The sequence below is a fragment of the Cervus canadensis genome, chromosome 18 (assembly GCF_019320065.1).
Source record: "Cervus canadensis isolate Bull #8, Minnesota chromosome 18, ASM1932006v1, whole genome shotgun sequence".
Lineage (NCBI taxonomy): Eukaryota > Metazoa > Chordata > Mammalia > Artiodactyla > Cervidae > Cervus > Cervus canadensis.
In genome coordinates, this window is record NC_057403.1 from 13,906,676 (window position 1) to 13,931,822 (window position 25,147).

General features: G+C 60.9%; 2 protein-coding genes across 8 annotated transcripts; both read right to left on the reverse strand.

The window, feature by feature from the left end:
* Positions 1–414: 414 nt before the first annotated feature.
* SHISA7 (shisa family member 7) lies at positions 415–17,160 on the reverse strand. Of its 6 annotated transcripts, none has more exons than XM_043436355.1 (6): positions 17,036–17,160; positions 10,512–11,224; positions 8,750–8,904; positions 7,153–7,218; positions 6,576–6,764; positions 415–4,889 (listed from the first exon to the last, which is right to left on the reverse strand). In XM_043436355.1, the coding sequence occupies exons 2-6, from the start codon at positions 11,189–11,191 to the stop codon at positions 4,246–4,248; spliced, it is 1,734 nt and encodes a 577-aa protein (XP_043292290.1). In that variant the 5' UTR covers positions 11,192–11,224; positions 17,036–17,160; the 3' UTR covers positions 415–4,245. The 6 variants fall into 6 exon arrangements, with proteins under 6 accessions (XP_043292290.1, XP_043292287.1, XP_043292286.1 ...); XM_043436352.1 differs by lacking the exon at positions 17,036–17,160 and adding an exon at positions 12,111–13,102 and having other exon boundaries at positions 6,576–6,725; positions 10,512–11,242; XM_043436351.1 differs by lacking the exon at positions 17,036–17,160 and adding an exon at positions 12,111–13,102 and having other exon boundaries at positions 10,512–11,242.
* A 235-nt stretch (positions 17,161–17,395) lies between these two features.
* Positions 17,396–24,605, reverse strand: ISOC2 (isochorismatase domain containing 2). 2 transcript variants are annotated; one of them, XM_043436360.1, is made up of 6 exons: positions 24,464–24,605; positions 20,972–21,109; positions 19,880–20,089; positions 19,550–19,620; positions 19,290–19,407; positions 17,396–17,800 (listed from the first exon to the last, which is right to left on the reverse strand). In XM_043436360.1, exons 2-6 carry the CDS (start codon positions 21,104–21,106, stop codon positions 17,720–17,722), a joined length of 615 nt encoding a protein of 204 aa, XP_043292295.1. In that variant the 5' UTR covers positions 21,107–21,109; positions 24,464–24,605; the 3' UTR covers positions 17,396–17,719. The 2 variants fall into 2 exon arrangements, with proteins under 2 accessions (XP_043292295.1, XP_043292296.1); XM_043436361.1 differs by lacking the exon at positions 24,464–24,605 and adding an exon at positions 23,937–24,086.
* Positions 24,606–25,147: the final 542 nt, after the last annotated feature.

Sequence of the window (25,147 nt, forward strand, 5' to 3'; positions counted from 1 at the left end):
TCCTACCCACACCTCCCTCTCAGACCTGCGGCCTCCAGCAGCTCGGGGAGAGAATGCGCTTCTGTTTAAGCTGCCCCGAGTGTGGTACTATGTTCCCACTGCCTAGGGAAACTGACACAGCAGCCCCCCGCCCCCCACACACACTTTAATGATATTCAGTCAAAAACTTCGATGTGAGGAGGTGCAAATAAATAGAATCTGCAAACAAACGCTTACCCGCTCAGAGTCAAGACACGTCGGAAGAAATCAAGGATTTAAAAGCACCGAGCAGGGCAGCCCCATGCCTGACTCCTGACCACCCAGCTGCAAAGACACTTAGACGCTCACCCTGCCTCGGCCACAGCACTCCCCAGTGACCTGCACGTGCGGAGGTGGAAGCCCGTCCTTTCCCCACAGTAAACCTGAGGCTGGGGATCAGGAAAACATCTGTTTATTTAAAAAAAGAGAAAATACCAATTGGAGCTTGGCTGGCTGTCCTCACCAAGGAGCTGGGGCAAGAGTCCGGTGTTGGGTGGAGGAGTAGGGTGGGGAGGGGTAAGGAAGCAGGCAGAACTGCGGAAGGTCTTTTGGTCCAGAATGGATTATCTTCTCTCCATACTGCCCTCCACTGTCCCCTCACTGGAATGGGTGTGCGTGTGTGTGTGTGTGTGTGTGTACACACACGTGCGCGCACAAGCCTGTATGATGTACAAGGAGGCAGGGCAGGGGGGAGACTCAGATGGCAAGGTCTCAGCTCTGGAAGCATAAAGGGGGTCTGGCAGGACAGGCCCACTTCCTCACCCACCTCGAGACCTCTCCCCACTATGGCTTATTTGAGATAAGAGGTCAAGGCCCCAGGGTGAGGCAGCCTGTGTCGAGTGAGTGATGTGTGGTGGGCGGCGGGGGGCGAGATGCCTGGAATCCAGGCCAGGAAAGAGCAAGTGGAAGGGGAGGGGGTGAAGAGAAGATGAGAGGCCCCAAACCCTGCAGATGTGGGGGCTGGAGAAGGCTGAGTGCTCCTTGGGGGTGGTGAGTGGAGGGGCGGGGCTCTGGGGGAGCTCAAGCCGGCTCCTTTTGGGGGAAGTCACAGTCTGCCGTAGGGACCCTGGGCGTGTTGAGGCCCTTGCAGGGAGCAGCTGCAAGCAGGGGGCTGAAAAACTGCCACTGGGGCCCTGGTAGACTGGGAGCCCTGTGTGGTGGGAGCCGTGTTGTGTGTGCTCAGTTGCTCAGGCGTGTCCGACTCTTTGAGACCCCATGGAGTATCGCCCTCCAGGCTCCTCTGTCCATGGGGTTTCCCAGGCAAGAGCTCTGGAGGGGGTTGCCGTTTCCTCCTCCAGGGGACCATGGTGGGAGTTGAGGGCCAATTATCTGCCCCAGGCTCCCGATGAGAAGGGATGAGCTGAGGTGCCGTTATTTGTGGGGAGAGAGAAGAGGAAGGGGGGCGGCCCAGAGGAGGGAGAAGAGGCCCCCCGACCTGGCCCTCGGGGCTGGGAGAGGGGGCGTGTAGCCCTTTAAGAGTGGGGGAATGGCCGCCCCCCAAACATGGCTATGTACAAAGAGAATTTGGGGCAAATTGTGCGTTGGGTGTTGGGGGCTCCCCAGAGGGTGAGGGGACAAGGGGAGAGCAGGGCACTCATCTGCCATCCTGGGGAGGTGCAGAGCGCAGCCTGCCCCGCAGCGCTCCAGCCGTGCCCTCCTGGGACGAGGGACCAAGGCAGTGGCAGACACCACTGAAGGTCCTGGGGATGTCAGCAGCTGTTGGCCTGGCCCCGGGCGTCTCCAGGGAGAGTTTGGCCTAGGCCCATGGCATGCGGTGCCAGGGATGGGACTGGGGCAGTGACATCACCCAAGGACTGGAAGGCCTCCCTCTGGGGATGGTAAGAGGTCTCTGTGTTGACCCTGTCACCGATCAGATGGTTGGGTGAAGGGCAGTTATCTGGAGGGACTGGTGCCCTCACCCAGGGGTGAGGGGGGACTGACCAAGGCCAAGTCTGTGGTCGGGTTGAGGCAGGCATCAGCCTGAGTCAGGAGCAAGGCAGTGACATCACCAAGAAGGGCTGGAGTAGGATGATGTCATCAGAGGGAGCCCCACCCCACACTCTTTTTGAGGGAATGGGAAAAGAATATGTATTGTGCTGGTTCCGCTAAAGGGAACGACTGTAGGTGACCCCACAAGACAATTGAAATATAGCTGTCCGAGTACTTGGCTCCCAAGGGGATGGATCTTGGAAGGTGATGGTGCATGGTTGACGTGGTTCCTGATAAATGACATCATTGGGTGTCCTGGATCCTGGGAGATGATGATGTCACAGTTATGGTGGATCCCAGTGGATGACGGTACCAAGGTTGAAGTGGATCCCAGGAGATGGTGATGGTGGATGTCATGGGTTCCAGGACACCATTGACTCTCATGGATGCTGGGGGCTGGTGACATCATGGCTGAATTGGATCCTGGGAGGTGATGACACCATGGCTAAGGTGGACCCTGGGGCATGAAGACATCACGGTTGGAGTGGATCCTGGGAGATGGTGACAGCACAACTGTGGGGGTCTGTGGGGAACTGGGGCATCATCAGTCCTAGTGGATCCTGGTAGAAGATGTCACCGTCGGCCATACTGGGTTCTGGAAGGTGATGACATCACGGGTCATGGTGGGTTCTGGGGGATGATGACATCATCAGCTGTGGTGAATCCTGGGAGATGAATATGCCGTAGATCATAGGGAACCCTGGGAAATGACATCATCATCAGGCATGGTTACCACGGGACCCCAGGTGCAGTGCCGCCATGGGTGGTGGAAGTCTTGTGGTGCCGATGACATCAATGCAGGCACACCCCACCCCCACCCCAGCAGGAGGCCAGGACTTTGTTTGCGGAGGTGATGATGTCTGTAGCTGTGGCAGAGAGGCATGGGGCTGCCTGAGAGTCCCCAGGACTCCAGGAGCAGTGGAGCGGCCTCCTTGGGAGCAGAAGCCAGTCTGGGGGTGCGTGCTGTACTCCGGGAGTCACCAGGAGGTGACATCCCTGCATGGGGGGAGGACCCATGGCCCAGCCTCACTTGAGGGGAGGGCCTGGTGGAAATCCCTCACGGCTTGTCCCCAGGGTCAGGGGAGAGAGCAACCAAGCTAAGTCATGGTGGGGCAAGGCAGAAACTCTGGTGACACCGTCACATGGAATGGCCTTCCAGAGCAGGCAGTGTCTCCGGTGGTGACGTCACAGCTCCGGCGCGCCAGGGGTGGGTTGTCACCTCTGGCTGCAGCTTCCCCACAGGGCAGCCGCTCAGCGATGACGCCCGGGGTAGCATCTCGGGACCGGGCCCTTCGTTGGTGGCCCCCAGCTTAGCCACGGGCTCTGGGCGGCCCGCCTGTGGGTGCTGGGCAATCGCAGTGGATGTGTCTCATGGGGATGCAGTCTCTGTGCAGGCAGAGCCGGTGCTGCAGTGCAGAAGGGCCTCACCCCGGAGAGGGCCCCAGAGCGGGCTGCCCTCTCCAGGGATGACATCACAGGGCAAGCCAGCTCCTCTGGCGACGGTGTCACAGGAAGGAAGTGAGCCCCCGTGGTGATGTCCTAGAAAGGAGGCCTTGTGTCTCGTGAGGACGTGGCTGGCGAGGCGCTTTCCCCTGTGGCTCGTCCCGGGAAGATGGCTTTGTCTGCAGGCACGGCTTCATAGACAGAGGCATCTTCTTTGGAAGGAAATATTTTCCTGGTGACGATGATGTCCACAGAGACCTTTTGGTGCCAGAGACGACATCAGAGGGTGAGACTTATCTGTGCAGTGACATCACAGGAGGGCTCCTGGTCTCTTGGGATGATGTCATGGGACAAGGCATTGTTCCTCTTACAACGTCACCGGAGGGAGGTCTTCGTGATGACACCGTGGAGCACAGACACGGCCTCCAGCGATGACTGTAGTGGGCCTGTTCCTCTGCGATGACCTCATGGGAAGCAGGGTTTGTCCCTGTGATGAACACAGACGTTTTTGCTACTGATGACCTCACATACAGGCCTCTTCCTCTGTGATGACGTCATGGGAAGGAGGCCCTGCCTCAGATTGTGACGTAGGAGGAGGATCTTATCTGCTGTGACATTGCAGAAGGAAACTTTTTCTCTCGTGAGGATTTCGTCCAAAACCGTGTCCTTGGAGGTAGCCCTCCTGGCCCCCGCAGGTCTGGATTCCAGGCCCCCCAGCCAGGTGTGGCGGGGGGTGCAGGCTGGGATGGGGGCCCCAGGCCACAGCGCCCCAGCCCCCGGCCCGGCCTCGGACGCTCAGACAGTCACCTCGTTCTTGCTGGCCGTGCGGAGGTGTTGGGGCAGGTGATGGCCGGGGATGAACTGCAGCTGCTCCAGCGTGCCCTGGCGCTGGAAGGGTGGCCTGCGGGCCAGCGTGCCCCCACCCCCGCCGGTGTCTGACATCCAGGCAGGCTGTGGCGAGCCGTGCAGGGCGTGGTGGTGGTGCGCGTGCAGGCCGGGCGGCGGTGGCAGGCCGTGCAGCGGCGTGGGGGGGCCCCCGGGCCCCAGCAGCAGGTTGGAGTGCGAGGCGGCCAAGCTGGCACGCGCGGCGGGCTCCGGGGGCAGCGCGGGGCTGCGCGGGGGTGACAGGAGGTGCTCGCGGCTCTGGCGCAGGGCCTCGGGCGACGACAGGAGCAGGTGCTCCTGGGACACGAGGCGTGCGCGCGGCAGCGTGAACTCATAGCGCGACCGGCCCCCGTCGCCCAGCAGGTGCTCCTGGGACATGACGCGCCGCGGGTGGGGCGCAGGGGCCAGGCCCAGCTCCTCGGGGCCGCCCCAGGCATCCATGCGGTAGCCACCCCCCGTGCCGGGTCGCCGCAGCGCGTGCAGGGGCAGCGTCCCACGGGGCACCTCTGCCAGGTGCCGGCGCTTCAGGTAGGCTTCGTCCAGGTCCTTCTCGGCTGCAGGAGAAGGGGTAAACCACAGAGCTGGGGCCCCAGCCGGCCCAGAAGCTGCCCACCTCCCAGGGCCAACCCTCTGCCTCTCCCCGCACTGGGCTCCCGCCCTGGAGAATTCCAGACATCACCGGGAACTTCCTGGGCATTAGCCTGGGCAGGGGCACGGTTTTAACCAGTGGGAACAGTCAGGCTAGAAGAATGCATGTTCCCAGGCCCAGCTTGCAGTGATGGGGCCGTAGATGAGGAGGGGGGTTGCTTTTTAAATCGCTTGGGAATAGCCTTTTTTGTGTGTGTAGAACCCAGCTCTTGCTTTTTGAGGAAACTTCCTTCTCTTTCATCCTGTAGAAAGTATTTTTCGATTCAACCCATTCGTGGATTGTAAAGTCAGTGTTGTGGGTAGAGACAGTATTTTGCAAAATGAAATAGGATAGAAAATTATTAGAAAGTTTCCCACAATAAGAGATAAGAAAAAAGTGAAGTTGGCCAGTCATGTCCGACTCTTTGCGATCCCATGGACTGTAGCCCACAAGGCTCCTCAATCCATGGAGTTTTCCAGGCAAGAGTACTGGAGTGGGTTGCCATTTCCTTCTCCAGGGGATCTTCCCAACCCAGGGATCGAACCCAGGTCTCCCACACTGCAGGCAGACGCTTTACCGTCTGAGCCACCAGGGAAGCCCATCAAGAGAATAAGGGTGAGTACCATTCATACGATTTTTGTTTCAGCTCTGTGTGTTATTGAAATATCAGTGGTTGAAGTGACATAATATCTGGGATTTGTTTTGAAATAATCCACCAAAAGATGGGGTGGGGGAAGGAGGGAATAAGAAAATGTTAAAGCTGGGTGATAGGAACCTAGGGGTTCATTTTACAGTTTGTCTGCTCTTGAACGTGTTTAAAAATGTCCACAATAGCAAGTTTCAAAACTTGGCTGTAATTAAAAAATTGCCGGTGTACGTAGGTTTTATGAGACACAGTATAAAAACCCTTTCTGACTGTGAATCTCAGTTTAAAATGTGTGACGCCTCCTCCACTACCAGGAATGTCCAATCAGAGTCATGGTGATTGGTTCTGGGGCAAGCTCATGACCCTTTCTTGGTCAGTGGGGTTCAGGCTTGGGATTTTTGCTGCAATCACTGGGAGAGACTCTTCTGGTAAGAACTGCCCTGAAGATTCTCTCAGGGCAGTCTTTGCCATCACAGGGGGAGATTCTTTCTGAAAATGAAGCCAGCCCACTGTTCAGCGGAGCTGAGAGACGTGGAATCCTGGTGCTAGCTCTTCAGCACCTGGGTTCAGCCACACCTGAAGCTTGCCGCACACAGAATTTGCCTTATCAAGCCAATGTAGTTGCCTTTTTTTTTTTTAAAGTTCTGTTTCAGCATAGTTACCTTTTTTTTTTTTTTTTAATTGTGTTCCTATTAATTGCAAACACAAGTCCTGATGAATGCAATAGATCTTGCGGGGAGGACCATGGATTTGCATTTATGAAAAGCACCCCAAGTAGTTCATTGCGATGCAGAATGACCTTGGGTCTTTCTGGAAGCCCACTTGGAGGAAAAAAAAACCCTAAGCGGGGAATCGAGAGCTTGAGAAGGCGCTCGGGCCACTGTCCAGGGTCCTGAACCCAGGCCCTGCCCCCGCCCCGCCGCCCAAGCAGCCCACCACCACCACCACCCCCTCCCCGGGACTCACCGAGCCTCTTGAGAGAGGAGTAGCGGTTGAGCTCCGATTTCACTGCGGCCTCGTAGGACGGGGGCAGATGCGAGAGGTTGTGGAAGGACCGCGAGCAGGATAGCGTGGAGTAGCGCAAGGACGGGCTGGGCGGCGGGATGGCCCGCCAGTCTGGGGCAGAGGGCACGGCCGGGGTCAGTCCAGGCCAGTCTGGGGCAGAGGGCACGGCCGGGGTCAGTCCGGGCCTGCTCCCTCGGACCCCGCGGTTCCGTCCCCCGCCCCCTTGGAGTTTTAGCAGCCTGGTGTTCCAGCCTCTCAAAGCTGCAGCAGTCCAAGCTCCCTCTGCTCACTCCCCCCCACGACCCCTCAGGAGCTCCTGGCTGGGGAAGGAGCAGAAGGCGCAGCCGGCACGTCCTCTGTGCCCCGCCCCAAGCAGGAGGGGCGCGCTCCAGGCCGCTTCCCGCGGACCGCTCCTGGGTTACCCAGCTGGTCCGTGAGGACACGCTCCCACGGCCTCACCCCTGCCCTATCAGGGTACCTGGCTCCGACTCAGTGCCAGGTGAGGAGGGAAGGAGCCCTGCCCGCCCCGGGTGCGTACCCAGCGTGGCAGCGTGGTGTTTGGGGCTGTTGACGTTGAGGTGCAGGTAGTTGTGGTGCAGGTTATCTGTGGGGACCAAGAGGGGAGGGCGTCACTGCCGCTGCCGGCGCCCAGCTGGCGCCCCGTCCTGGTCCGTGTGGAGGGCTCCCTGCTCGCGTCTTCCTGGCCCCCAGCTCTGCAATCTTTGCCCTGACTTCCTTCTCCCTCCTGGATCGTCAAACCAGCCTTCAGCCCAGCTCCAAGACCAGCGTCTCCGCGGTGCTACACACACACAGACACACACACACACACACCCTCTGTTGCTCGAAACACATACACACACACACACACACACACCCTCTGTTGCTCGAAACACACACACACACACACACACACCCTCTGTTGCTCGAAACACACACACACACACACACACCCTCTGTTGCTCGAAACCCTCCGCCGGTCTCACCATCACCGATGGGACACAGTCTAAGCTGGGGGCGGCCTCTGAGGCCTTCCCACCTGCCCCCAGTCTCATCTTTCACCCCTCCCCTCAAGCCCTGCTTCCCTCTGATGCCCAGTGGTCGAGCTCAGTTCTGCCACAGGGCCTCTGCACGGGCTGTTCCGCTGTTCTCCGCGCGTTGAACCCCTTCCTCCCCTTCTTTGCCTGAAGACCTCCTCCCTGCTCATCCCTCCAGATCCAGGTCAAATGTCTCTTCTTCATCACTAGTATTCAAAGCCCTCTCCTCTTCTGCGTTCCTGACCTCAGATCAGCCCGCGTCCTTTACTGCCTGGACCCGCGTCCCAGCCTCCTCCGGATCCTTCCTCCTCTCATTTCTTTCCCTGCACACGGGTTCCGTAGTCCTGCCCACTCGAGGCTCTGCCCCTCTCCGCTCTAAACTCCTCCCTGGCTCCCCATTGCCCTCGGCACACAGAGCTACTCAGCTCGGCCTGGCACTCGGGGCCCTTCCTGAGGTGCCTGCCCACCCTCTCCCCAGCCTCAGCTCTGGGCGCCTCACAAGCTGAGCTCCCCTTGCACAAGAAACTCCCCTCCGTCCCCTGGCCACTGCCCCGAGATCTCTTTCTGAGGGCGCCTCCTCCGCCTCTTCAGACGAGACCCTCTGGCCCTCTCCCAGCCTCCTGGACCTCTCCGCCGATGCTCTGGCCACGCCCGGTAAGAACGGTGGTGACGTGAGGCGAGCCCTCCTCTGATGCTCATTTTATGGGTGAGGAAAATGAGGCCCAGAGACTGAAGCCGGTCGCCCCAGGTCACAGGGGTAGAGTTAGAATTCTAACCAGGCGTCTGGCTCCAGACATTCTAACTCAGTCGCTACCTGCGTCCTTTTGGGTCACCGGCTGCTGGGTGGTCTGACATGAGTTTCTCAGGGGCAGTGGCTTGAGAAACCGTCCACGCGCCCGCGGTGCCCACCCAGGGTGCCCACGGAAGGTCAGGGAGTGGGGCGGGCTCACTGCAGCGTCCGGAGCAGTGTCCGGAACAGGGCTCCGCTGGGAAGGTTGAGGAAGGCAGAGGCCGGGGCGGTGGGGGGCGGGGCCACCGTGGGGGCGGGGCCACAGGGGTGAGGCGGGGCCGAGGGCGGCCGCAGCCCCGCCTCTCGCTCACCGAGATTGGAGGGCTTCACGGGGTTGTAGAGGTTCTTGGGCGTCCTCGGCGGCATGCTGTCGGGGCCTCCGACCCCTGGGGTTAGGGAGCTGCTTCGCGCCCGGTCTGGGCGGGCCCCTGGCCCCGCCTGATGTCTCAGAATGTCCACCAGAGCCCTGGAAGGGGCAGAGGGATGGTCAGTGGCTTGGGGGCTGCGGGTAGGGATGGAGAGAGGGAGGGCGCAGGCCTCTTTCCCCTCCCCGTCTCACCTTTGCGGGTATCTTAGTTCAGCTCGGCTTCTCGCCTTTGGCCACGCCCCTTGCTAGCGTCAGTCTGAGCGCCGCCTGCCTCTAGGTCCCTCCGACTCACTTCCCCAGTTCATCTGGACCCTACCCCTTGTGTGGTCCCTCCCACAGCGTCCTCTCTGTGGCCCTGTCCCCACCCCGAACCTGGGACCTAACTCCTGTTTCTTTCGCTGCCTTCTCCATAGCGATAAAACCTTAGAATCACCTTTGGCTCTTCTTTGTCTTTCCTCAATGGCCCTTAGTAACCCCCTGGATTCGCTCTCCAAAATATATCCCAACCATATGTCACCACCTCTGCGGCTAGCAGCCTGTCTCTCGCCATGGATCCACCTGACCTGCCCGTTTCTGCCCTTGTCTCCTGCAGTCTAAATTCATGCACAGCCCAGGGGTCAGGTGGCTCACACGGAGCTCAGGACGCTCCAGTGGCTCCCCGTCACACTGAGGCTGAGCCCCCCTCTGCCCGCTTCTGTCCACCTCCTCCTCATGCACTGCGCCCAGTGTCGTGGGCCTCCTCACAGTCCTCCCAACACGCCACCCCAGGGCCTTTGCACTTACGGCTTCCTCTGCCTGGAGTGCCTTTCCCATAGATACCTGTTTGGTTCTCTCTTGTCCTCCAGGTCTCTGCTCAGAGAGGCCTTTCCTGACCGCTTCACGTAAAACAGCACCTCCCCTCCCACCCACAGCTCGTCACACTGCTTTTCTTCACAGCAGTTATCAGCATCTGAAAGTACATTGCCCCTGTGCGTGGCTTCCCTGGCGGCTTGGATAGTAGAGAATCTGACTGCGATGCAGGAGACCAGGCTCGATCCCTGGGTGGGGAAGAGCCCCTGGAGAAGGAAATGGCAACCCACTCCAGTGTTCTTGCCTGGAGAATCCCATGGACAGAGGAGCCTGGTGGGCTATGGTCCATGGGGTCCCAAAGAGTTGGACACGTCTGAGCAACTAACACTGCTTGCTTACTCTCTTAATGATGACGGTAGCCAGCATTTATTGAGGGCTTACCATGTGCCAGGACTGGACATGAATCAACCCAGTTAATCTTCTTTGCTGTCCGAATGTGCGGGGAACAATAATTAGCCCCACTGTACAGACACAGGAAACAGGCACGGAGAGGTTAAGCAACTTTCCCAGGGTCACACAGCCCGCAGGCGACTGACCTGGGATTAGAACTAGGTTTACTCGTCAGTGCAGGGATTTTGTCTTGTTCACCGCTGTGCCCCCAGCTCCTGGCTCACAGAAAGCGCTCAAGAAATATTTGCTGAATGAAGACCTGAGCCTACCTCGTCACTCCCTAGCCTGTCACTTAAGTCACCTATATTCTCAGGCCTCTCCCATCTCAAGGCTTCTGCGCTCCGGGAGGCTGCCTCAGCCTCTGGCCATGCGGGCCCACCCCCCTCACTCCATGCTGGCCCCGCCCCCGTTGCCCAAGCCCCGCCCCCAGGCTCCCCCTCCCCGCCCCGGCCCCAGAGTACACACACCTGGGCACGTTGATCTCCCGGTGCGCCCTAGGCGCACGGGACGCCTTGCTGAAGGCCACTTTGGCGCCGACGCCCACGGCCAGGGCGAAGCTGATGACCCCGCACACCACGTAGGCTGTGCTGCCCCCTGGGCCCTCGCCCCCACGCCCCCCAGCGCCCCCCGCCCGGCCCCCTTCCAGCCACCCGGCCTGGCCGGGCCCAGGTCCCCCGCCCGCACCCCCAGCGCCCCCGGCGCCCCCGGCCAGCGGCGGCGGCGTGGTGGCCCAGCGCGGCGTGTCGTAGTTGGAGCAGGAGGCCTGCGCCAGGCGCATGTGGCGGTGCTCGCAGCAGAAGCGGTAGTGGCAGGTGCCGCAGCAGAAGCGGTAGGAGCCGGTGCTGCAGTTGAAGGTGGCGTCGTACTGGCCCATGACGTCGTAGTAGCCGTGGCACAGCTCAGCCGGAGGGGGCGCCCGTGCAGCAGCGCCCGCCGAGCTCGGGGTGCTGGCTCTTGTGCCGTTGGTCCCCGGGCCCGCTGCGCCCCCGCCGCCCGTCAGCGCCCCGGTCAGGCGCCGCAGGTGCGCCAGCAGGGCGGGCAGCGGACCCGGGGGCTCGGCGCTCGTGGCGTTGGACGGACGCGCCCCAGCCTGGCCGGTAGTCGAGGCCAGGAGCAGGAGGGTCCCGAGGAGCAGGAGGGCCGGCATGGGGAGCGCAGGAGCTCGGCCGGGGCAGCCAGGCTGGGGGGAGAACCGAGGCTGGAACGGTGGACGGAAGAAAGGCGCCAGAGGTGCAGAAATGTGGAGATGGTGGCGGGAAAGGATGAGGAAGGCAGCCCAAGGGAAGATAGAAGGACGGGGAGGGGGGCGGGCAGGAGCCAGGAGGCGGAAAAGGGGAGGATGTGCACGGGCCCGGGGTTGGCCAGGCCCGGGGGCAGTGGTCGGTGATGGGGGAGCCACAGAAGAATGCCCCGATGCCACGGAAGGGGAACAGCAACGATCATGGGCAGAGAGGGTCAGAGAGTGATGAATGGGGAGGAAAGACAGGGAAAGTGGACAGGGGCGTGAAGAAATGAGAGGGACGGACAAAAACCAGAGGAGAGATGGGATGGAGGGAGAAGAAACCAAGGAGGCAGGCGAGGGAGAGGGCGGAGGGAGAGGCCAAGGGGAGACAGGGACCAAGGGCGGCAATGAGAGGGGCGCAGGGGGGCGTGGGGAGACGGGGAGGAGAGAGAGATCGGAGTTGAGAATCAGAGGAAGGCCCGGGCACTGCTGACAGAGGGCGGAGTGCACTTTGTTGAGGGCCCCTCCCTGCACTGTGGGGTGTTTAGCAGCAGCTGCTGGGGGCAGCAGCGTTCACACCCCCCCACCCCGCATCATGACAACACAGGATGCCTCCAGGCATTGCCAAGTGTTCCCCTGGGGGCACATTTGTCCCCCAGTTAGAGCTGCTGGCTTAGACCCCTATGGTCCTCAGCTCCCTCAAGGCTTACTTTTCTCCTTTATTTAGGTCTGATAGTCAAGGTCTTGAGCCTCTGTCTCCCTTCTCTCTCTGCCCCACCCCCCACCCTTACCCCTCTCACACACACACACACACACACACACACACACACACACAGGGTCTTACAATTTCAGCTCTGAAGTGTCTCCTTGCACAGTTGGCAAGCCCGAGCAGCAGTGGTTCCTCTCCCAGACCTGCCAGGTGCCTGACACTGGACACACCTAAGTCCTCATGTGCCTCAGTTTCCCCATCTGTAAACTGCGGGTGAGGGTGGCTATCATTGGGTGGTTGGAAGGACGAATCCATGGCAACCCACCCAGTATTCTTGCCTGGAGAATTCCACGGACAGAGGAGCCTGGCGGGCTGCAGTCCGTGGGGTTGCAAAGAGTTGGACACGACTGAGCGACCGAGCACGCAGTCAGAGGGCTTCGGGCAGCACCTGGCCTAGTGCAGGTGCTGTACCCCCTGGAGGGGACGCAGGACGAGAGGGGCCAGATGGACGGGACGGCCCCACCGTGTCTACAGGCCGGCAGGTGGGTTCCTGCAGCAGTGTGTACTGAGGCTGGGGGGACAGTGGTGGGTGAACTGCAGGGTTCCGCCTCTGTCTTTATGGGGCTCGCATTCTGGCACAGAGACAAAGCCAGTACACAGACACGTATCAATGGGATACACGTTGAAAACTATTATGAAGAAACACTAAGAAATTATGAAGGAGGCCATGAAGAAATAAAAGCAGCGTGAGGAGGTGGGAGTGAGGGTGGGTGGGTGGGACTAGTTTAATAGATGTCTGTTCGCTGTTATTTTTACCCTTTGTTCCTCCCCATTGAGTGCACGTGTATCTCGGCTCCACGGCATTATCAAAGGCTGCTGGGGGCTGGGATGCGGAGAGGGCTGTGGGAGGCTGAGGCGCCGCCCGCGTCCCCGTGGGGCCTCAACCTTCCCTTTGAGCTCTGCTCTGGCCCCTGTCCTGCACCCCCTGCTCACTGCCTTCTGGACGCCCCCGCCCGCTGCGTCACTGTGATCTGAGAAGTGCCGTGGCCCACACTCCGGAGAGCATTTCGGCAGCTCCTCCGGAGTTAAACATGTAGGGACTTCCCTGGTGGGCCGCTGGTCGACAGTCTGTGCTCCCAATGCCGGAGTCACAGGCTCTGTCCCTGCCTGGGAACTAAGATCCTGCACGCAGCAGGACGTGGCCCAGCACACACACACACACAGTTAGAGTTACCACACAACCCAGGGGTTCTACTCCTAGGAATCTGCCCCAAAGAGTTGAAAACATGAATGTCCTTAGCAGCATGGTTTACGACAGCCCCAAATGGAAGACCACCCAAGTGCCCATCAGTTGACAAATGGTAAACAAAATGCGGTCTAGCCATTCAGTGGAATAATACTCAGCCACGAAAGGGATGGAGCACCGATACATTCTACATCCTGAAGAACCTCGAGGACGTTCAGAGAGAAAAGCCAGACACAAAAAGTCACATACCGATGATTACATTGAGATGAAATGTCCACAGCAGTGACATCCATGCAGACGGAAGCTGATAAGTGGTTGCCTGGGGCTGAGGGCAGCTGGGAAGAGGAGCTGACTGCTCAGTGGGGGCAGGGCCTCCCTTGAGGGTAATGAAAATGTTCTGGAACTAGACAGTGATGGGAGTCACACAACATCATTAAATACTATTGACCTGTACACTTACAATGGTAAATTTTGTGTTACATATATTTTACTACAGTCAAGAAACAAAAGAAACAACTGATATACATCAGATGGTGTGACAGCTAGATTTTGAACTCAGGGCACCGCCGCCCATAGATGGTGGATGCCTCTATTCCACACAGAGAAATGCGGGCCTTCATGCTCGCAGACATAGCCCTTGGGAGAGTGACAGATGCACGTGACGAAGTGGATTCCTTCATTCACACAAGGGCTGCTGTGTACGGTTGGGCAGGTTGTGCACTGCACAAGAGGGTCTGGCAGAGAGACTGGCTCTCCTTCTCAAGGCATGCTGGTGGGGAGGCATCCATCTGTGGGAAGGGGCACTCCTTCCAAACACACACAAGCAGCCATCTGCCTGCTAAATCACAGGTGCTGGGGAGCTGCACAGGGCCAAGGGCTGCCGCACATGGGCCAGTAGTTTGCAGGCTCGGTGCCTGCGCTGTGCCAAGCCTCTGGTGGGGCTCCATCACAGAATTTCTCCCTCTGCTGACAGAGTGCCGTGGTCCCCTCCAACTTCACACACAGGCGCATTCCCAGGGAAATTCCAACTCCTGGTCATTGACAGCTCCAGGGAGTGGGGCAGGAGGAGCGGGGGCACCCCCTCAGGCCCAGCCACACACACACACGGCCCCTCTGTCAGCGGGGCCCCAGAGCCTCTCGCCCCTGCGTCCCACCTCTTGCCCTGCAGCACCTGCCCCTGCCGACACTGGGCCAGATGCACAGATACAGGGGACTGGCTCTTCCTCTGCCTCACAGAACTATGCACGGACACACAACAGAGCTTGTGTCACAGTGACACAGAACACAGGGCACCCACGTGGTGTCCCGGACACAACATGCAAGGACACCCAGTATCATCCTGGTAGCACACCCGAGCCTCCTCCCGACACACACGCAGAACAGCTCCCTGTGGACACACAGCCCTGCGTCTATGGGCATTCCTGCCCACAGCACCCGACAGTCAGACACAGTCTCGACATCACGGCACCCTGGGACCACACACAGCTCCAGGACATGGCCAGAGACCCGCCCCAGCCAGCTGCACCTGGACACGCTGCCACCGCCCGTAGACCGTGGACACTTGTATCCCAGCCAGACAGGCAGCCTCGTGGGTACACACGCCAGTGCAAACCCCACGGTGGAGCGTCTAGAAGCAGGCATGTGACCCTCCATCAGACACGCCCAGACAGCACCCCCTCCCGGACACATACACACACAGGAAGGCACGATCCTCCTCCTCCCCCCAAGCCGTCTTCTCCCTCCCTGCCCCGGGCACAGCCAGCAGCTCAGGGCCAGAACCCAGGATCCTAGTCCAGGAGCTGAGAGATAACAGATGTGGGCACAGAGCTTGGGGAGCCAGTGTGAGACGGGGTCCCTGCGCTCCTGGAGAGCCCCGTCCTCCCCCTGCTGCCCTGCCAGCACTGCGTCCCACACCTCACCACCCCACCGTTCTCCTGACCCTGTCAGCTGGGCTGGGGGGGCAAGGACTGCCTCGTGAGATGCCTGGGAGCAGAGAATGAGAACAGGATGAGGGTGAGGGCAGAGGGTTAGAGAGAGGGCGACAGAGACCCAGAGAAAGACTCAGGGAGAGAAACGGAGCCTTGGGGAGAGGGACAGAGACCCAGGAAGAGAAGAACAGAGATGAAGAAGAGGGATATTCTTCTCCCTTCAAAGAAACTGAAGATAGTCAAAGAATATTCAAAGAAAAGAGGACAGAGACCTGGGAGGGCACAGGCCCGGAGGGCGAGCAGTGACGGGGAGAAAAGACCCGGAGAACTGGGGATCGAAGGAGAGCGAGAGAGAAGGAAAGAGAGAGCCAGAGAAGGAGGACAGACCCGCAGAGGGAGGAGACCCAGAGAAAGTCAGAAGCCTGATCTCGGGCTGCGGGGCGGTGGAGAGGGGTGAGCAGGTGGGCGCTGAGGGTGCGGGGGTCCGAAGGCGAAAGCAGGCGGGCCTCCCGGGAATGTCTGGAGTTGAGGGTGGGTTTGGGGTAGGGATGTGAAGAGCAGGCAGTAGGAGGGGGATCCGGGTTCAAGAGGAGGCGGACCCGGCCGCAGGGGTCCGGGCGGGAGGCGGGGATCCCAGCTCCCGGCGGGGGCGGCGGGGTGGAGGGACCCGGCCCCGCCTCCAGCTCGCCGCCCGGGGGCCGGGGTTTGAGGGAAAGACGCGGCCGGTTCCCACGCACCCCCCGCGGCCCGCCCGGGTGCCTAGGCCTTCCCGTCCGCTCTCTGTCTCTGCGAGTCTCTGCGTCTCCCGGTCCTGACCTCCTCCCGGGATCTCGCCCCACTGCCCCTCCCTCGGCCCGCCGGCCAGTCTCATTTCTGCGGGGCGGTGCCCGGGGTCACGGGCTCTCTTAGCCCGGCTCTCTCCACGTGTCTCAGCGCATCTCTGCATCCGGCCGTCTCTGCCCCACGTCTCCTCCGCGTGCCAGCATTCCCTCCTCCCCTCTGGCCCGCCAGTCTCTTCTCTTCACATCCCCGTCTCCCGCTACCTCCGTCTGCGTGTCTCCATCTCTGTCTCTTTCCCAGGTTTGCTGTCTACAGATCTCTGACCCTGTGAGTGTCTCTGTGCGCCCCCGACCCGGACCACCCATCTCCCTCCCCGGGCCCTCACTCTCACTCAGGCTCGGGTTAGAGGGGCGGGGTGGGGGCGCGCTGCGACGGGAGCTGTGTGTTCCCAGCGCAAAATAGACTCCTGTTGCCATGGCGACGCGAGCGCGGCCTCCGAGACGCGAGGCTTCAGGCTGGGGGCTGAGGAGAGGGGACACCTGGATCCGGAAGGCGGGGGCCGGGGGCGCTGGCGCCCAGTCCCAGGGGTTCCTGGAGGAGGGGGAAGCAGGGACTCCTAGGTCCCTGTGGAGACAGGGCCCTGGGCGCTCTGACGCGGGGTCCGGTGACCCGGCCTTCTGAGCGAGATCTGGGATCCAGGGGCGGGGGGCCGGGGGGAGATGCTCTGATTCCCCAGTGGGGGCGGTCTCGCTGAGAGCTCTGACGCCGGGGGACTGGGGGACTCGGATTGCCTTCTTGGGCCCCCAAAGGTTGCGGGTGGGGGTGGGGGAGCCTGAGAATCTAAAAGGGCTGAGGGGCCTTGGCTGGGGGGCTCGTTGAGTCCCGACTCCCAGATTTCCAAGGGGGCTGTAGAATTCTGGGAGCCCTCATGCGGATCCCCGGGCTCCTGCGTCTTAGGGGAGCAGGGACCACTCAGATGAAGCTATCTGTCCTTCCCATCCATCCGTCCATCTATTCATCCGCATGCCTGTCTCTTCCTTCCTCCGCGTCCCCAACTCCCTCCTGCCTCAGTTTCCCCCTCCGCACCGGGGTGCGGCCGCGCTCACCTCACTTTCCGGATGCGGGACCCAGGGGGAGTCGGGGGGTGGCGGCGACGTGGGGGGCCGGCCGGGGGAGGCAGAGCGAGCGCGTGTCTGCGAGCCAACCCGGCTGGGCGTGTGCGCGCGCGCTGCCTGGGGGGCGGCCGGCAGCGTGTCGGGGACCCGGGCCGGCAGTCCCTTTGCGGGCAGATGCGCGCCGGCTGCGGTGCAGATGTGAGTGGCCGCCCTCGCCTTTGCCTCGCGCCGCCGGCTCGGAGTTGAGCGGAGGCACCACCCCCTCCCCACCTGCCGGGGACCCCTCTTCCCCCGCCGCCCGCGGGCCCCGGTCGCCCCCGGGACACCCCCCAGAACAAGAATGGTTCGGCCCACAGTCACATCAGTGTTTATTTTCCGCGAGCGGGTCCCACACAGCCTGCGACGCTCTCCCCCACGCCGCCCCTTGGAGTGGCCCGGGGCCGAGCCCCGCCTCCAACCCGGCTCGACCAACCCTCGCCCGGCTCCGGGAGCCTCATTTGCATTTCCGGGAGCTGCGGCCCAATGGGAAGGCGGCACCCACCGCCCTCCCAAGGGGGCGGCTCTCCCGGTGGACTGCACCACTCTCGGGACCCGGCGACGGGGGGAGAAAGAGCGCCTGCCAGAGTCCCGAAGACAGGAGAAGAGGGTGTCTCCGCTCAGCGCAGGGTGGCGAGGTCAGCGGAAGAGGGGGTTCTGGTCTTGGAAAAGGCCCAGCAGTCCGCTATCAGGGCTGGGCTCCTTGATGAGCTTCTGGACCTGTAGCGGGGAGTCAGGGGTTCCCGTCTCCACGACAGATCCATTTGCATTTCCCTGGCCGCCCCCGGCAGTAACTGGCCAAACTAACCGCCCCCTCCCCTCAAGACTTTTGCTGGAGATCCCCCTTTCACCACAGCTACCAGGGTTAGTGCCTGATCATCTGTCGCCTGGGCCCACCTTGGCAGCTTCGACCACTGAGGGTGACTGACTGTCCTGGGGCTTCCTGCTTCTTAAGTAATCTCCCCTCTCAACTCTCAGGTCCAGCCCATGCCTTGCGCCTCAACTCTGGATGCACTTATGCAACTGCTTCTTAGATGCTGGTGGTCATTTGACCTTCCACCCCCTCCCCCATCAGCGCACAGCCTCAGCAGCCGTGCTCAACCTGGAGCCTCTCTGGGCTACCTTTTCACGCACTGCGCCCACCACCAAGTCCTCTCATGCTAACCTACAGAAGTTACAAAATAAAAGTGAGTCAGGCCTGTGATCCTGCTGCCTCCACCCTCGTTTCCCTCCTTCCTACCCCATGTCCATGAGCCGCCCAGCAGGGCACACAGATCTGACAGTGTCCAGCTCCCAGGTGCAACCCCGACAAAACCTTTAGGAAGGCTCTGCTCTGGCTCCTCCCCACCTCCCGCCCCTCCTCCACCCTGAGCTCACCGTGCCCTGCTGTGGTTCCTTGAATAAGTCAAGTTTAGTCCCACGTCCAGGCTTCTGCCCTAGCTGTCCACTCTGCCAAGAATGCTTTTCGGATGACCGGTTGCTGACCGCCCCCAGTCAGGTCTCCGCTTTAAGGCCACCCCCAGGAGGGGCCTCTGTGCGGCAGGCCCCCATCTCATCTCTCACACACCCCACAGATTCCCTCCCCAGCTCCTGGCCGCCATGTGAAACTGAATACAGATTGTCTTTTTCTGCGATTGCCCCTGGACCTGCCACACTGACTGGCACACAGTAGGTGCTCAGTAAATGCTCAACAGACCTGATCTAAGAGGAGAAGGGGCAGACCTCAGAGGACTGGGATATTGGCATATTCCATTACTCTAAGGGCCAAGGTGCGAAGCCGTGGGCTACCCAGTCAGACCTGGGTACTGGGAAGTCCACGTGAGTGGTGGCTGTGGAGGCTGGACCTGAGTGTCAAAGACTGGAGGAGGAGGAGGGATGCTGGAGAAGGGCCAGGGGGCGCTGTGGACAGGGTCCCTGTGGCTCCCTTCCATCTCCACCTCCCTCTAAAGTCCCCTTCTTCTGGGAGGCCTCTGGACCGCCCTCAGCAACCCGTCCTGGCACACCCGGCCCCTCCCCTGCTTTCTCTCTACAGCGCTTAGGGTCAGCCGGCTTCTCTGCTCCTGGATGTATGGTGTTGACCTGCAGTCTCCCCTGGGGGCGGCAGCCGCTATATTCCCGGATGTATTCTGCCGCTGTACCGTGGGAGCTGGAAAGGCATTTGCTGTTTGCGTGGGAGAAGGGGGAGGTCGGGTGTGAGGGGGCCCAGTACCTCCTTGAACTGAGGGTGGGCGGCGTCGCCCACGAGCTGCAAAATGAGCCCCTCGCTGGTGGAGAGGAAGGCGCCGCTCTGGCGCATCCGGGACAGCGCCACCAGCCGGTCCACCTGGCTGAGGGGGTGAGGGAGAGGGTGTCGGCATCTCGGTCTGCACGCCCAGACACCCGATGAACTCAGCAAGGATCCGCCCCTGGGTTCTCCCTGGGTGGCCCAAACCCAACCCACACGCACCCCACCCCTGAGAAGACGCTCACCTCCGGGAGGAACAGGCGTCCACCACCACGTGGACCTGCAGCCCGCGATCCAGGAGGTCCAGGGCCGTTTGCTAGGGGCAGAGAGAGGTCAGGGCCACCCCAGCCAGGAGACGGGGGCCAGGGTGGGATGAGGGCGGATCAGGGCAGGAGGGGTGGGGATTATAGCGGGATCCTCGCAGGATGAAAGCCCAGGGGGTCCTGAGTGTAGGTGAAGGTCCCAGGTCAGGAGGGGAGCCACGGGTCAGGAAGGGGAGTGTCCAGGGTTCTGGGTTTTCAGGGTGGGGAGGTCCCAGGTGGAAAGGAGGTCCCAAGCGTCAGTGGGGGTCTCACCAAGATGCAGGCTTGTGTCTCTAAGCCACAGAGGAGCACGGAGCGCAGCTGGGGCCGAGCGTCCAGCTCCTGCTGCACCGCAGGCACCATGCTGAGGCAGGTCTTGGTGTGCGGCTGCAGGTCCTGAGCGCCCAGCTCGGGCACCGTGGGGCCCAGGCCCTGCGGGTACTGCTCAGTCAGCACGGCTGGCACGTTCAGCAGCCGGGCCACCTGGGGTGGGGGGCGGAGGAGCGAAGGTCTGAGCCCAGAGGGGCCGGGGCCTGGAGCCCCGGGTCTGAGGGGGGAGGTGTGGGGGCTGGACCCCTGGGTCTGAGGGGGGAGGGTCTGGGGTCTGGAGCCCCGGGTCTGAGGGAGGAGGTGTGGGGGCTGGACCCCCGGGTCTGAGGGAGGAGGTGGGGCTGGGAGCCCCGGTCTGAGGGGGGAGGTGTGGGGGCTGGAACCCCCGGGTCTGCAGGGGGAGGGGCCGGGGAATCTGGACCCCCGGGCTGATGGGGAGCTGTGGGCTGGAGCCCCGGTCTGAGGGAGGAGGTGTTGGGCTGACCCCCGGGTCTGATGGGGAGGTGTGGGCTGGAGCCCCGGGTTACTGAAGGGGGGAGGTGTGGGGCTGGAGCCCCAGGTCTGAGAGGGGGAGGGTCCGGGGACCTGACCCGGGTCTGAGGGGGAGGGGGGGCTGGACCCCCGGGTCTGAGGGGGGGACGGGTCTGGGGTCGGAGCCCCGGGTCTGAGGGAGGGAGGGTGGGGGCTGACCCCCGGAGGTCTGAGGGAGTAGGTGTGGCGGCCTGGACCCTGGGTCTGAGGGAGGTTGTGGGGCCTGGAGCCCCGGTCTGAGGGGGAGGTGCTGGGGCTGGAGCCCCGGTCTGAGGGGGGAGCGGCCGGGGGCCTGGACTCCTGGTCTGAGGGAGGAGGGTCTGGGGGTCTGGACCCCCGGGTCTGAGGGAGGAGGTGTGGGGCCTGGACCCCGGGGTCTGAGGGGGGAGGTGTGGGGCCTGGACCCCGGGGTCTGAGGGGGAGGGGCTGGGGGCCTGGACTCCTGGTCTGAGGGAGGAGGGCCTGGGGGTCTGGACCCCCGGGTCTGAGGGAGGAGCGCTGTACCTTGAGCATGCGCGCAGCCACAGAGACGATTTGGCGGAAGTACACAACGTGGCGGAACTTCTCCTGCATGTCGCACAGGAAGAGTATGGAAGATCCGGGGAGGACGCGGCCCAAAGCGGGCCTCGCAGCTGCCATGTCCTGGGGTGGGCAGAGGGGCCCAGGGAGTGCAGTTAGGCTCAGAGGGGGCTTCTCTGCATGTCCGGGGTCCACGCACTCACACCCTAGACTCCCACTGTGACCCTCCTGCAGCCTGCAGGAGACTGAGGCTCTGAAGTGTCCAGCCGGAGGGCACGGCCAGCTCCTGAGGGGTCGGGATGCGGTCCTGAGGCAAAGCTGCACCCCCGCCCCCCCGCCCCCGGCCTGCGATCCCTCAGGTCTGACTGCCTCTCTGAATGCAGTTTGCCCACGCGTGAGACTCACTAGCTGAACCCCGCTGCCTTGGGGTCTTAGAATGAAAGGCTGGGGTACCCGCGGCGTGGAGTATTATTCGGCCACGAAAAGGAAAGGAGCACGGACATGCTATGGCGCGGATTTCCTCACCGTGATGCTGTCGAGTCACAGCACCGAGCAGGAGTCCCTTTACATGGATCCATTTACATGGACCGTCCACTGAGACGGAGCAGGCTGGGGGTGGGGCAGAGGAGAGCCTGAAGAGGGGCAGGGGGTTTCCATCTGGGGAGATGGAAATGTTTTGGAACCAGATAGCAGTGCTGGGTGCACAATATTAGGAACATACAAAATGCCTCTTAATTGTACACTTTAAAATGGTCAGGATGGTAAATTTTAGGTCATGTGTATTTTGGCACAATTTAATTTTTTGAATTATTTTTATTTTGTTTAATTTCTGACTGTGTGGCATGTGTTCCCCAAACAAGAATGGCACCCGTGCCCCCAGCATTGGAGGCACAGTCTTAACCCCCTGGGCCTCCAGGGAAGTCCCTCGCACCATTAAAAAGAAAGCAAGCCCTCCAACTAATAAAAATAAATGGAAAAAACAAAGAAAGCAAGCAATGTAAAAATTAAGGGGAGCACTGGTAGAGCCACCTGGCCAGCAGCCCTTTTAAAGGGGAGGACACTGAGGTCCGGGGGAGGCGTCCATGAAGGCGGAGGTGCTGCGGGGACTAGAGGGGTGACTGCCCCCTCTCCCCATCAGGGCCCTGGAAACCCCGAATCGCACGGTCCCAGCCCATGTTCCCAGAGACTTGTGTCTCTGGTTCCCTGAACTGCTGCACAAATGGGGAGTCCTGGCTTGTGTCTGCAGCTCCCCCCATCTCTGCCTGTCACTCACTTATTTGTTAGTTTATTTAGGAAACGAAGGCCCTGCAGCCCGGGCACCCAGTGGAGGGCAAGCTGGCCGACCCTCGCTCAGGGCAAGTCTTAGTGTCAGGTGGGGAGTCCCACAGCTGGTTTTGGTTATTCTTTAAATTGAGCACATCTACCACTGAAAATGTTTCCTACATGTGTCATATCTAAAGTTTAAAACCTAGTGGATGGCTAACATGGTGGATTTTATGCTGTGGGAATTTGGTCTCGAAATACAAATGGAAGGGAAACTCCCTCAAAAATGAAACCACACTGTGTTACTTCATTGTGTAATCACAGCTGTGGCCAGGGTGAGGATTTCTGGGGAAGCTACTCTGTCTTGGCAGAGTTCTCCCGGAGAAAGTGGAGAGCGAGCAATCTTTCTGAAAACACAGAGCTGACCCTGTCACCCCACCTCAGCTCTCCAGGCCTCCTGGCTTTTCTCTGTCCTCAAGACTAAGGGGTACCCTCCTCCCACAAGGCGCCAGACTGCCACATCCCCCTTCAGGGCCTTGGCCCAGGCAGCTGCTCCACCTGGAGAGCTCTCCTCACTCTGGTTCCTGGTGGTAACTCCCCCAACAGACGGAGGGACACGGTCAGGAGCGGGCGGAGCGCTGGAATGTAGGAAAGCCTGTGCCAGGCTTCTGCAGGAGCTCCCCTTTGGGCTGGTAGGAGTGTAAACGGCAGCAAGCACCCCCTAGGGAGAACCATGTGCCCCCAGTTCTCAAAATTACAGATTCACAAACCCTGTGACCCAGAGAACTCACACTAAGTGTTTAGCCTAAGTGCTTACCCTACAGACATGCCTGTGCAGTAACACGTTATTCATTATGGGACAGGGTTATTCACTATGAGACCCCTCCCTGAGCAAAAGAACAGAAATAAACCCAAACATCCAGGGTTAGGGCACTGGTAATCACAAGGAAGACCTTTAAGTAACACCGTGGAGAAGTGTCTGAGAGATGTTAACCGGGTGGGGGGTGGGGACAGAACAAACAGTGTGTGTAAACAATGCTCCCATTTGTGCCAAAATGCAAGAAGGAAAAAAAAAAAAAGCTTGCCTACTGATGCAATCTGTATTTGCAATCTGTATTTGCTCTCTGGCGAGCAGCTTTTTCTGCAGTGACAGGTCTCTGAGGGGCAGAGTGTGAAGGATGTTTGACCACTGTGTGTATGACTCTGTTGCTCTTAAATTTTGAGTGTGTAAACAGGTTGTCCAGTCAGGTAAACACAATACAGTAAACTACAATACAGTGAATACAATACAGTAAAACGTTTACATAAGGCAAGAACCTAGCCAAACCCATCTGTGGCATTAAAGTCACGATAATGGTTGTCCTTGGGCAGCAGTAATGAAGGAGGGGCTGGGACCTTGCATGGGGGTTGTTTGGTTTCTGCGTTTGTATGCTGTTCACACACTCTTTGTGAAGTTATGTGAGCTGTGTATCTGTGATTTGTACTTTTCCCTACACATGTAATAAACTTCCACAAGAAAGTTTTGAAAATAGAAAACAGGGAGGCCTCGCTGGCCGCCTGTGGGGCTGGACTGGAGGTGGAGGCCGGGAGGGCAAGGTCCAGTCCAGGTAGCGGGGACGGAGAGGAGGGGGTAGGCGGGCCTGGTTTCCAGTCGGCAGAGGGTGGGCTAATTCCTTGGCGAGCCCACCTGATTGAGGCAGAGGAGATGAAACACGTTGGGGTGGGGTCGGGGCTGGAGACAAGAGTTTGGGGGTGCTCTAGGGGAGTGGTGAAGATGCAGAACGCAGCTCGAGTCAGAGGAAGCCCGAGGCCGGGCGGAGGAGCGGCCCACGATGGGCGGCCACCTGCGGAGCGAATCGGTCTGTTGAGACCCCCTCGAGGTGGCCCGGGGGGCGTGCGTCCGCAGCCCAGCCTCGCTGGCTGTGTGACTCTCAAGCTTCACGCCTGTTTCCTTCTTGGGGAAACACCCGCCGAGCAGGAGTGATGCAGGCACTCGGCGCGGAGGGTGGAATCGGCCCTGGCCACTTGTGTCGGGCGCGGGCAGGAGTCCTGCCCCGGCCGCGTCCCCTCGGCCCCGGATGGCCCCGCGGAGCCTCGGTTCCCCCAGCGGCAGGCGGGGAGGTCGGTCCCACCGCAGCGCCGGCGGGGCCTTACCCGGAAGGCGCCGGAGGGAGCCGGGCCTGCCCTCCGCAAGTGAGGCCTGCAGTCACTCACCCGCTGCCGTCGGACTCACGCAGCTCGGCTCCACCGGCGGGGTCCGCAGGCCGGGTCAACGTTTCTCACCTTCTGGACTCGGAGACCCACCCCGCGCCCTCCGCGTCCCGCCTCCCGAGCCGACCCACCCAATAGGCACTCGCCTAGCTTTGCTCCTCCGCTGGCAGCCAATCCACGAGCGCCGCTTCTTCCCCCTCCCCGGGGAAGGGGGCGGTGGGCCAGGCTGTCCGTCTTGAGAGCGTGATTGGCCCGTCCAGGAGAAAGGCAGAGCGTCGGGCCAATGGGGAGTCGCGAAAGGCGTGCTGGTGGGTCTAAAGGGTACAGAGAACTTGAGACTGCAGCCCCAGAGGTTGCTGGGTCGCGAGCAGCCGGGCTGTCAAGTTCGAACGACAGCGGCGAAGGGCGAGGGGTGCGCGGCGCAGGGGCAGGACTTGGGTCCGAACCTGGCCCTTCTAGCTAGAGACTGAAGCTTACAGAGAGACCCACGCACTTTCCAGGAAAGGGCTGAAGGCGCGACGAGCCAAGAAGTCCCTCCCTCTCCGCGCTCTTTAGTCTGTTCTCTTGGAGCCTCAGTTTTCCCTCTCACAGCACCTGCGTGCTCGGGTGGTGTCCTAATGTTTAGACGGTGCTTGGAAGTGGGCTTGCGAGAAAGGGGGTGGAGAGAGAATTTCCCATTACTTTTGG

Bases quoted from the DNA above. Each gene is read 5' to 3' on its own strand.
- SHISA7 (XM_043436351.1), bottom strand. From the start codon at position 12,290: ATGGATTCGTCCTTCCAACCACCCAATGATAGCCACCCTCACCCGCAG. The intron at 11,243-12,110 runs GTAAGACCCTGT...CCACCGTTCCAG, and splicing joins GACACTTCAGAGCTGAAATT to CCTCGGTTCTCCCCCCAGCC. The intron at 8,905-10,511 runs GTGTGTGTACTC...TGCCCCTTCCAG, and splicing joins CGGGAGATCAACGTGCCCAG to GGCTCTGGTGGACATTCTGA.
- ISOC2 (XM_043436360.1), bottom strand. From the start codon at position 21,106: ATGGCAGCTGCGAGGCCCGCTTTGGGCCGCGTCCTCCCCGGATCTTCC. The intron at 19,621-19,879 runs GTGAGACCCCCA...CTCTGCCCCTAG, and splicing joins AGACACAAGCCTGCATCTTG to CAAACGGCCCTGGACCTCCT. The intron at 17,801-19,289 runs GTACTGGGCCCC...TCCCCGCTACAG, and splicing joins CCCACCCTCAGTTCAAGGAG to GTCCAGAAGCTCATCAAGGA.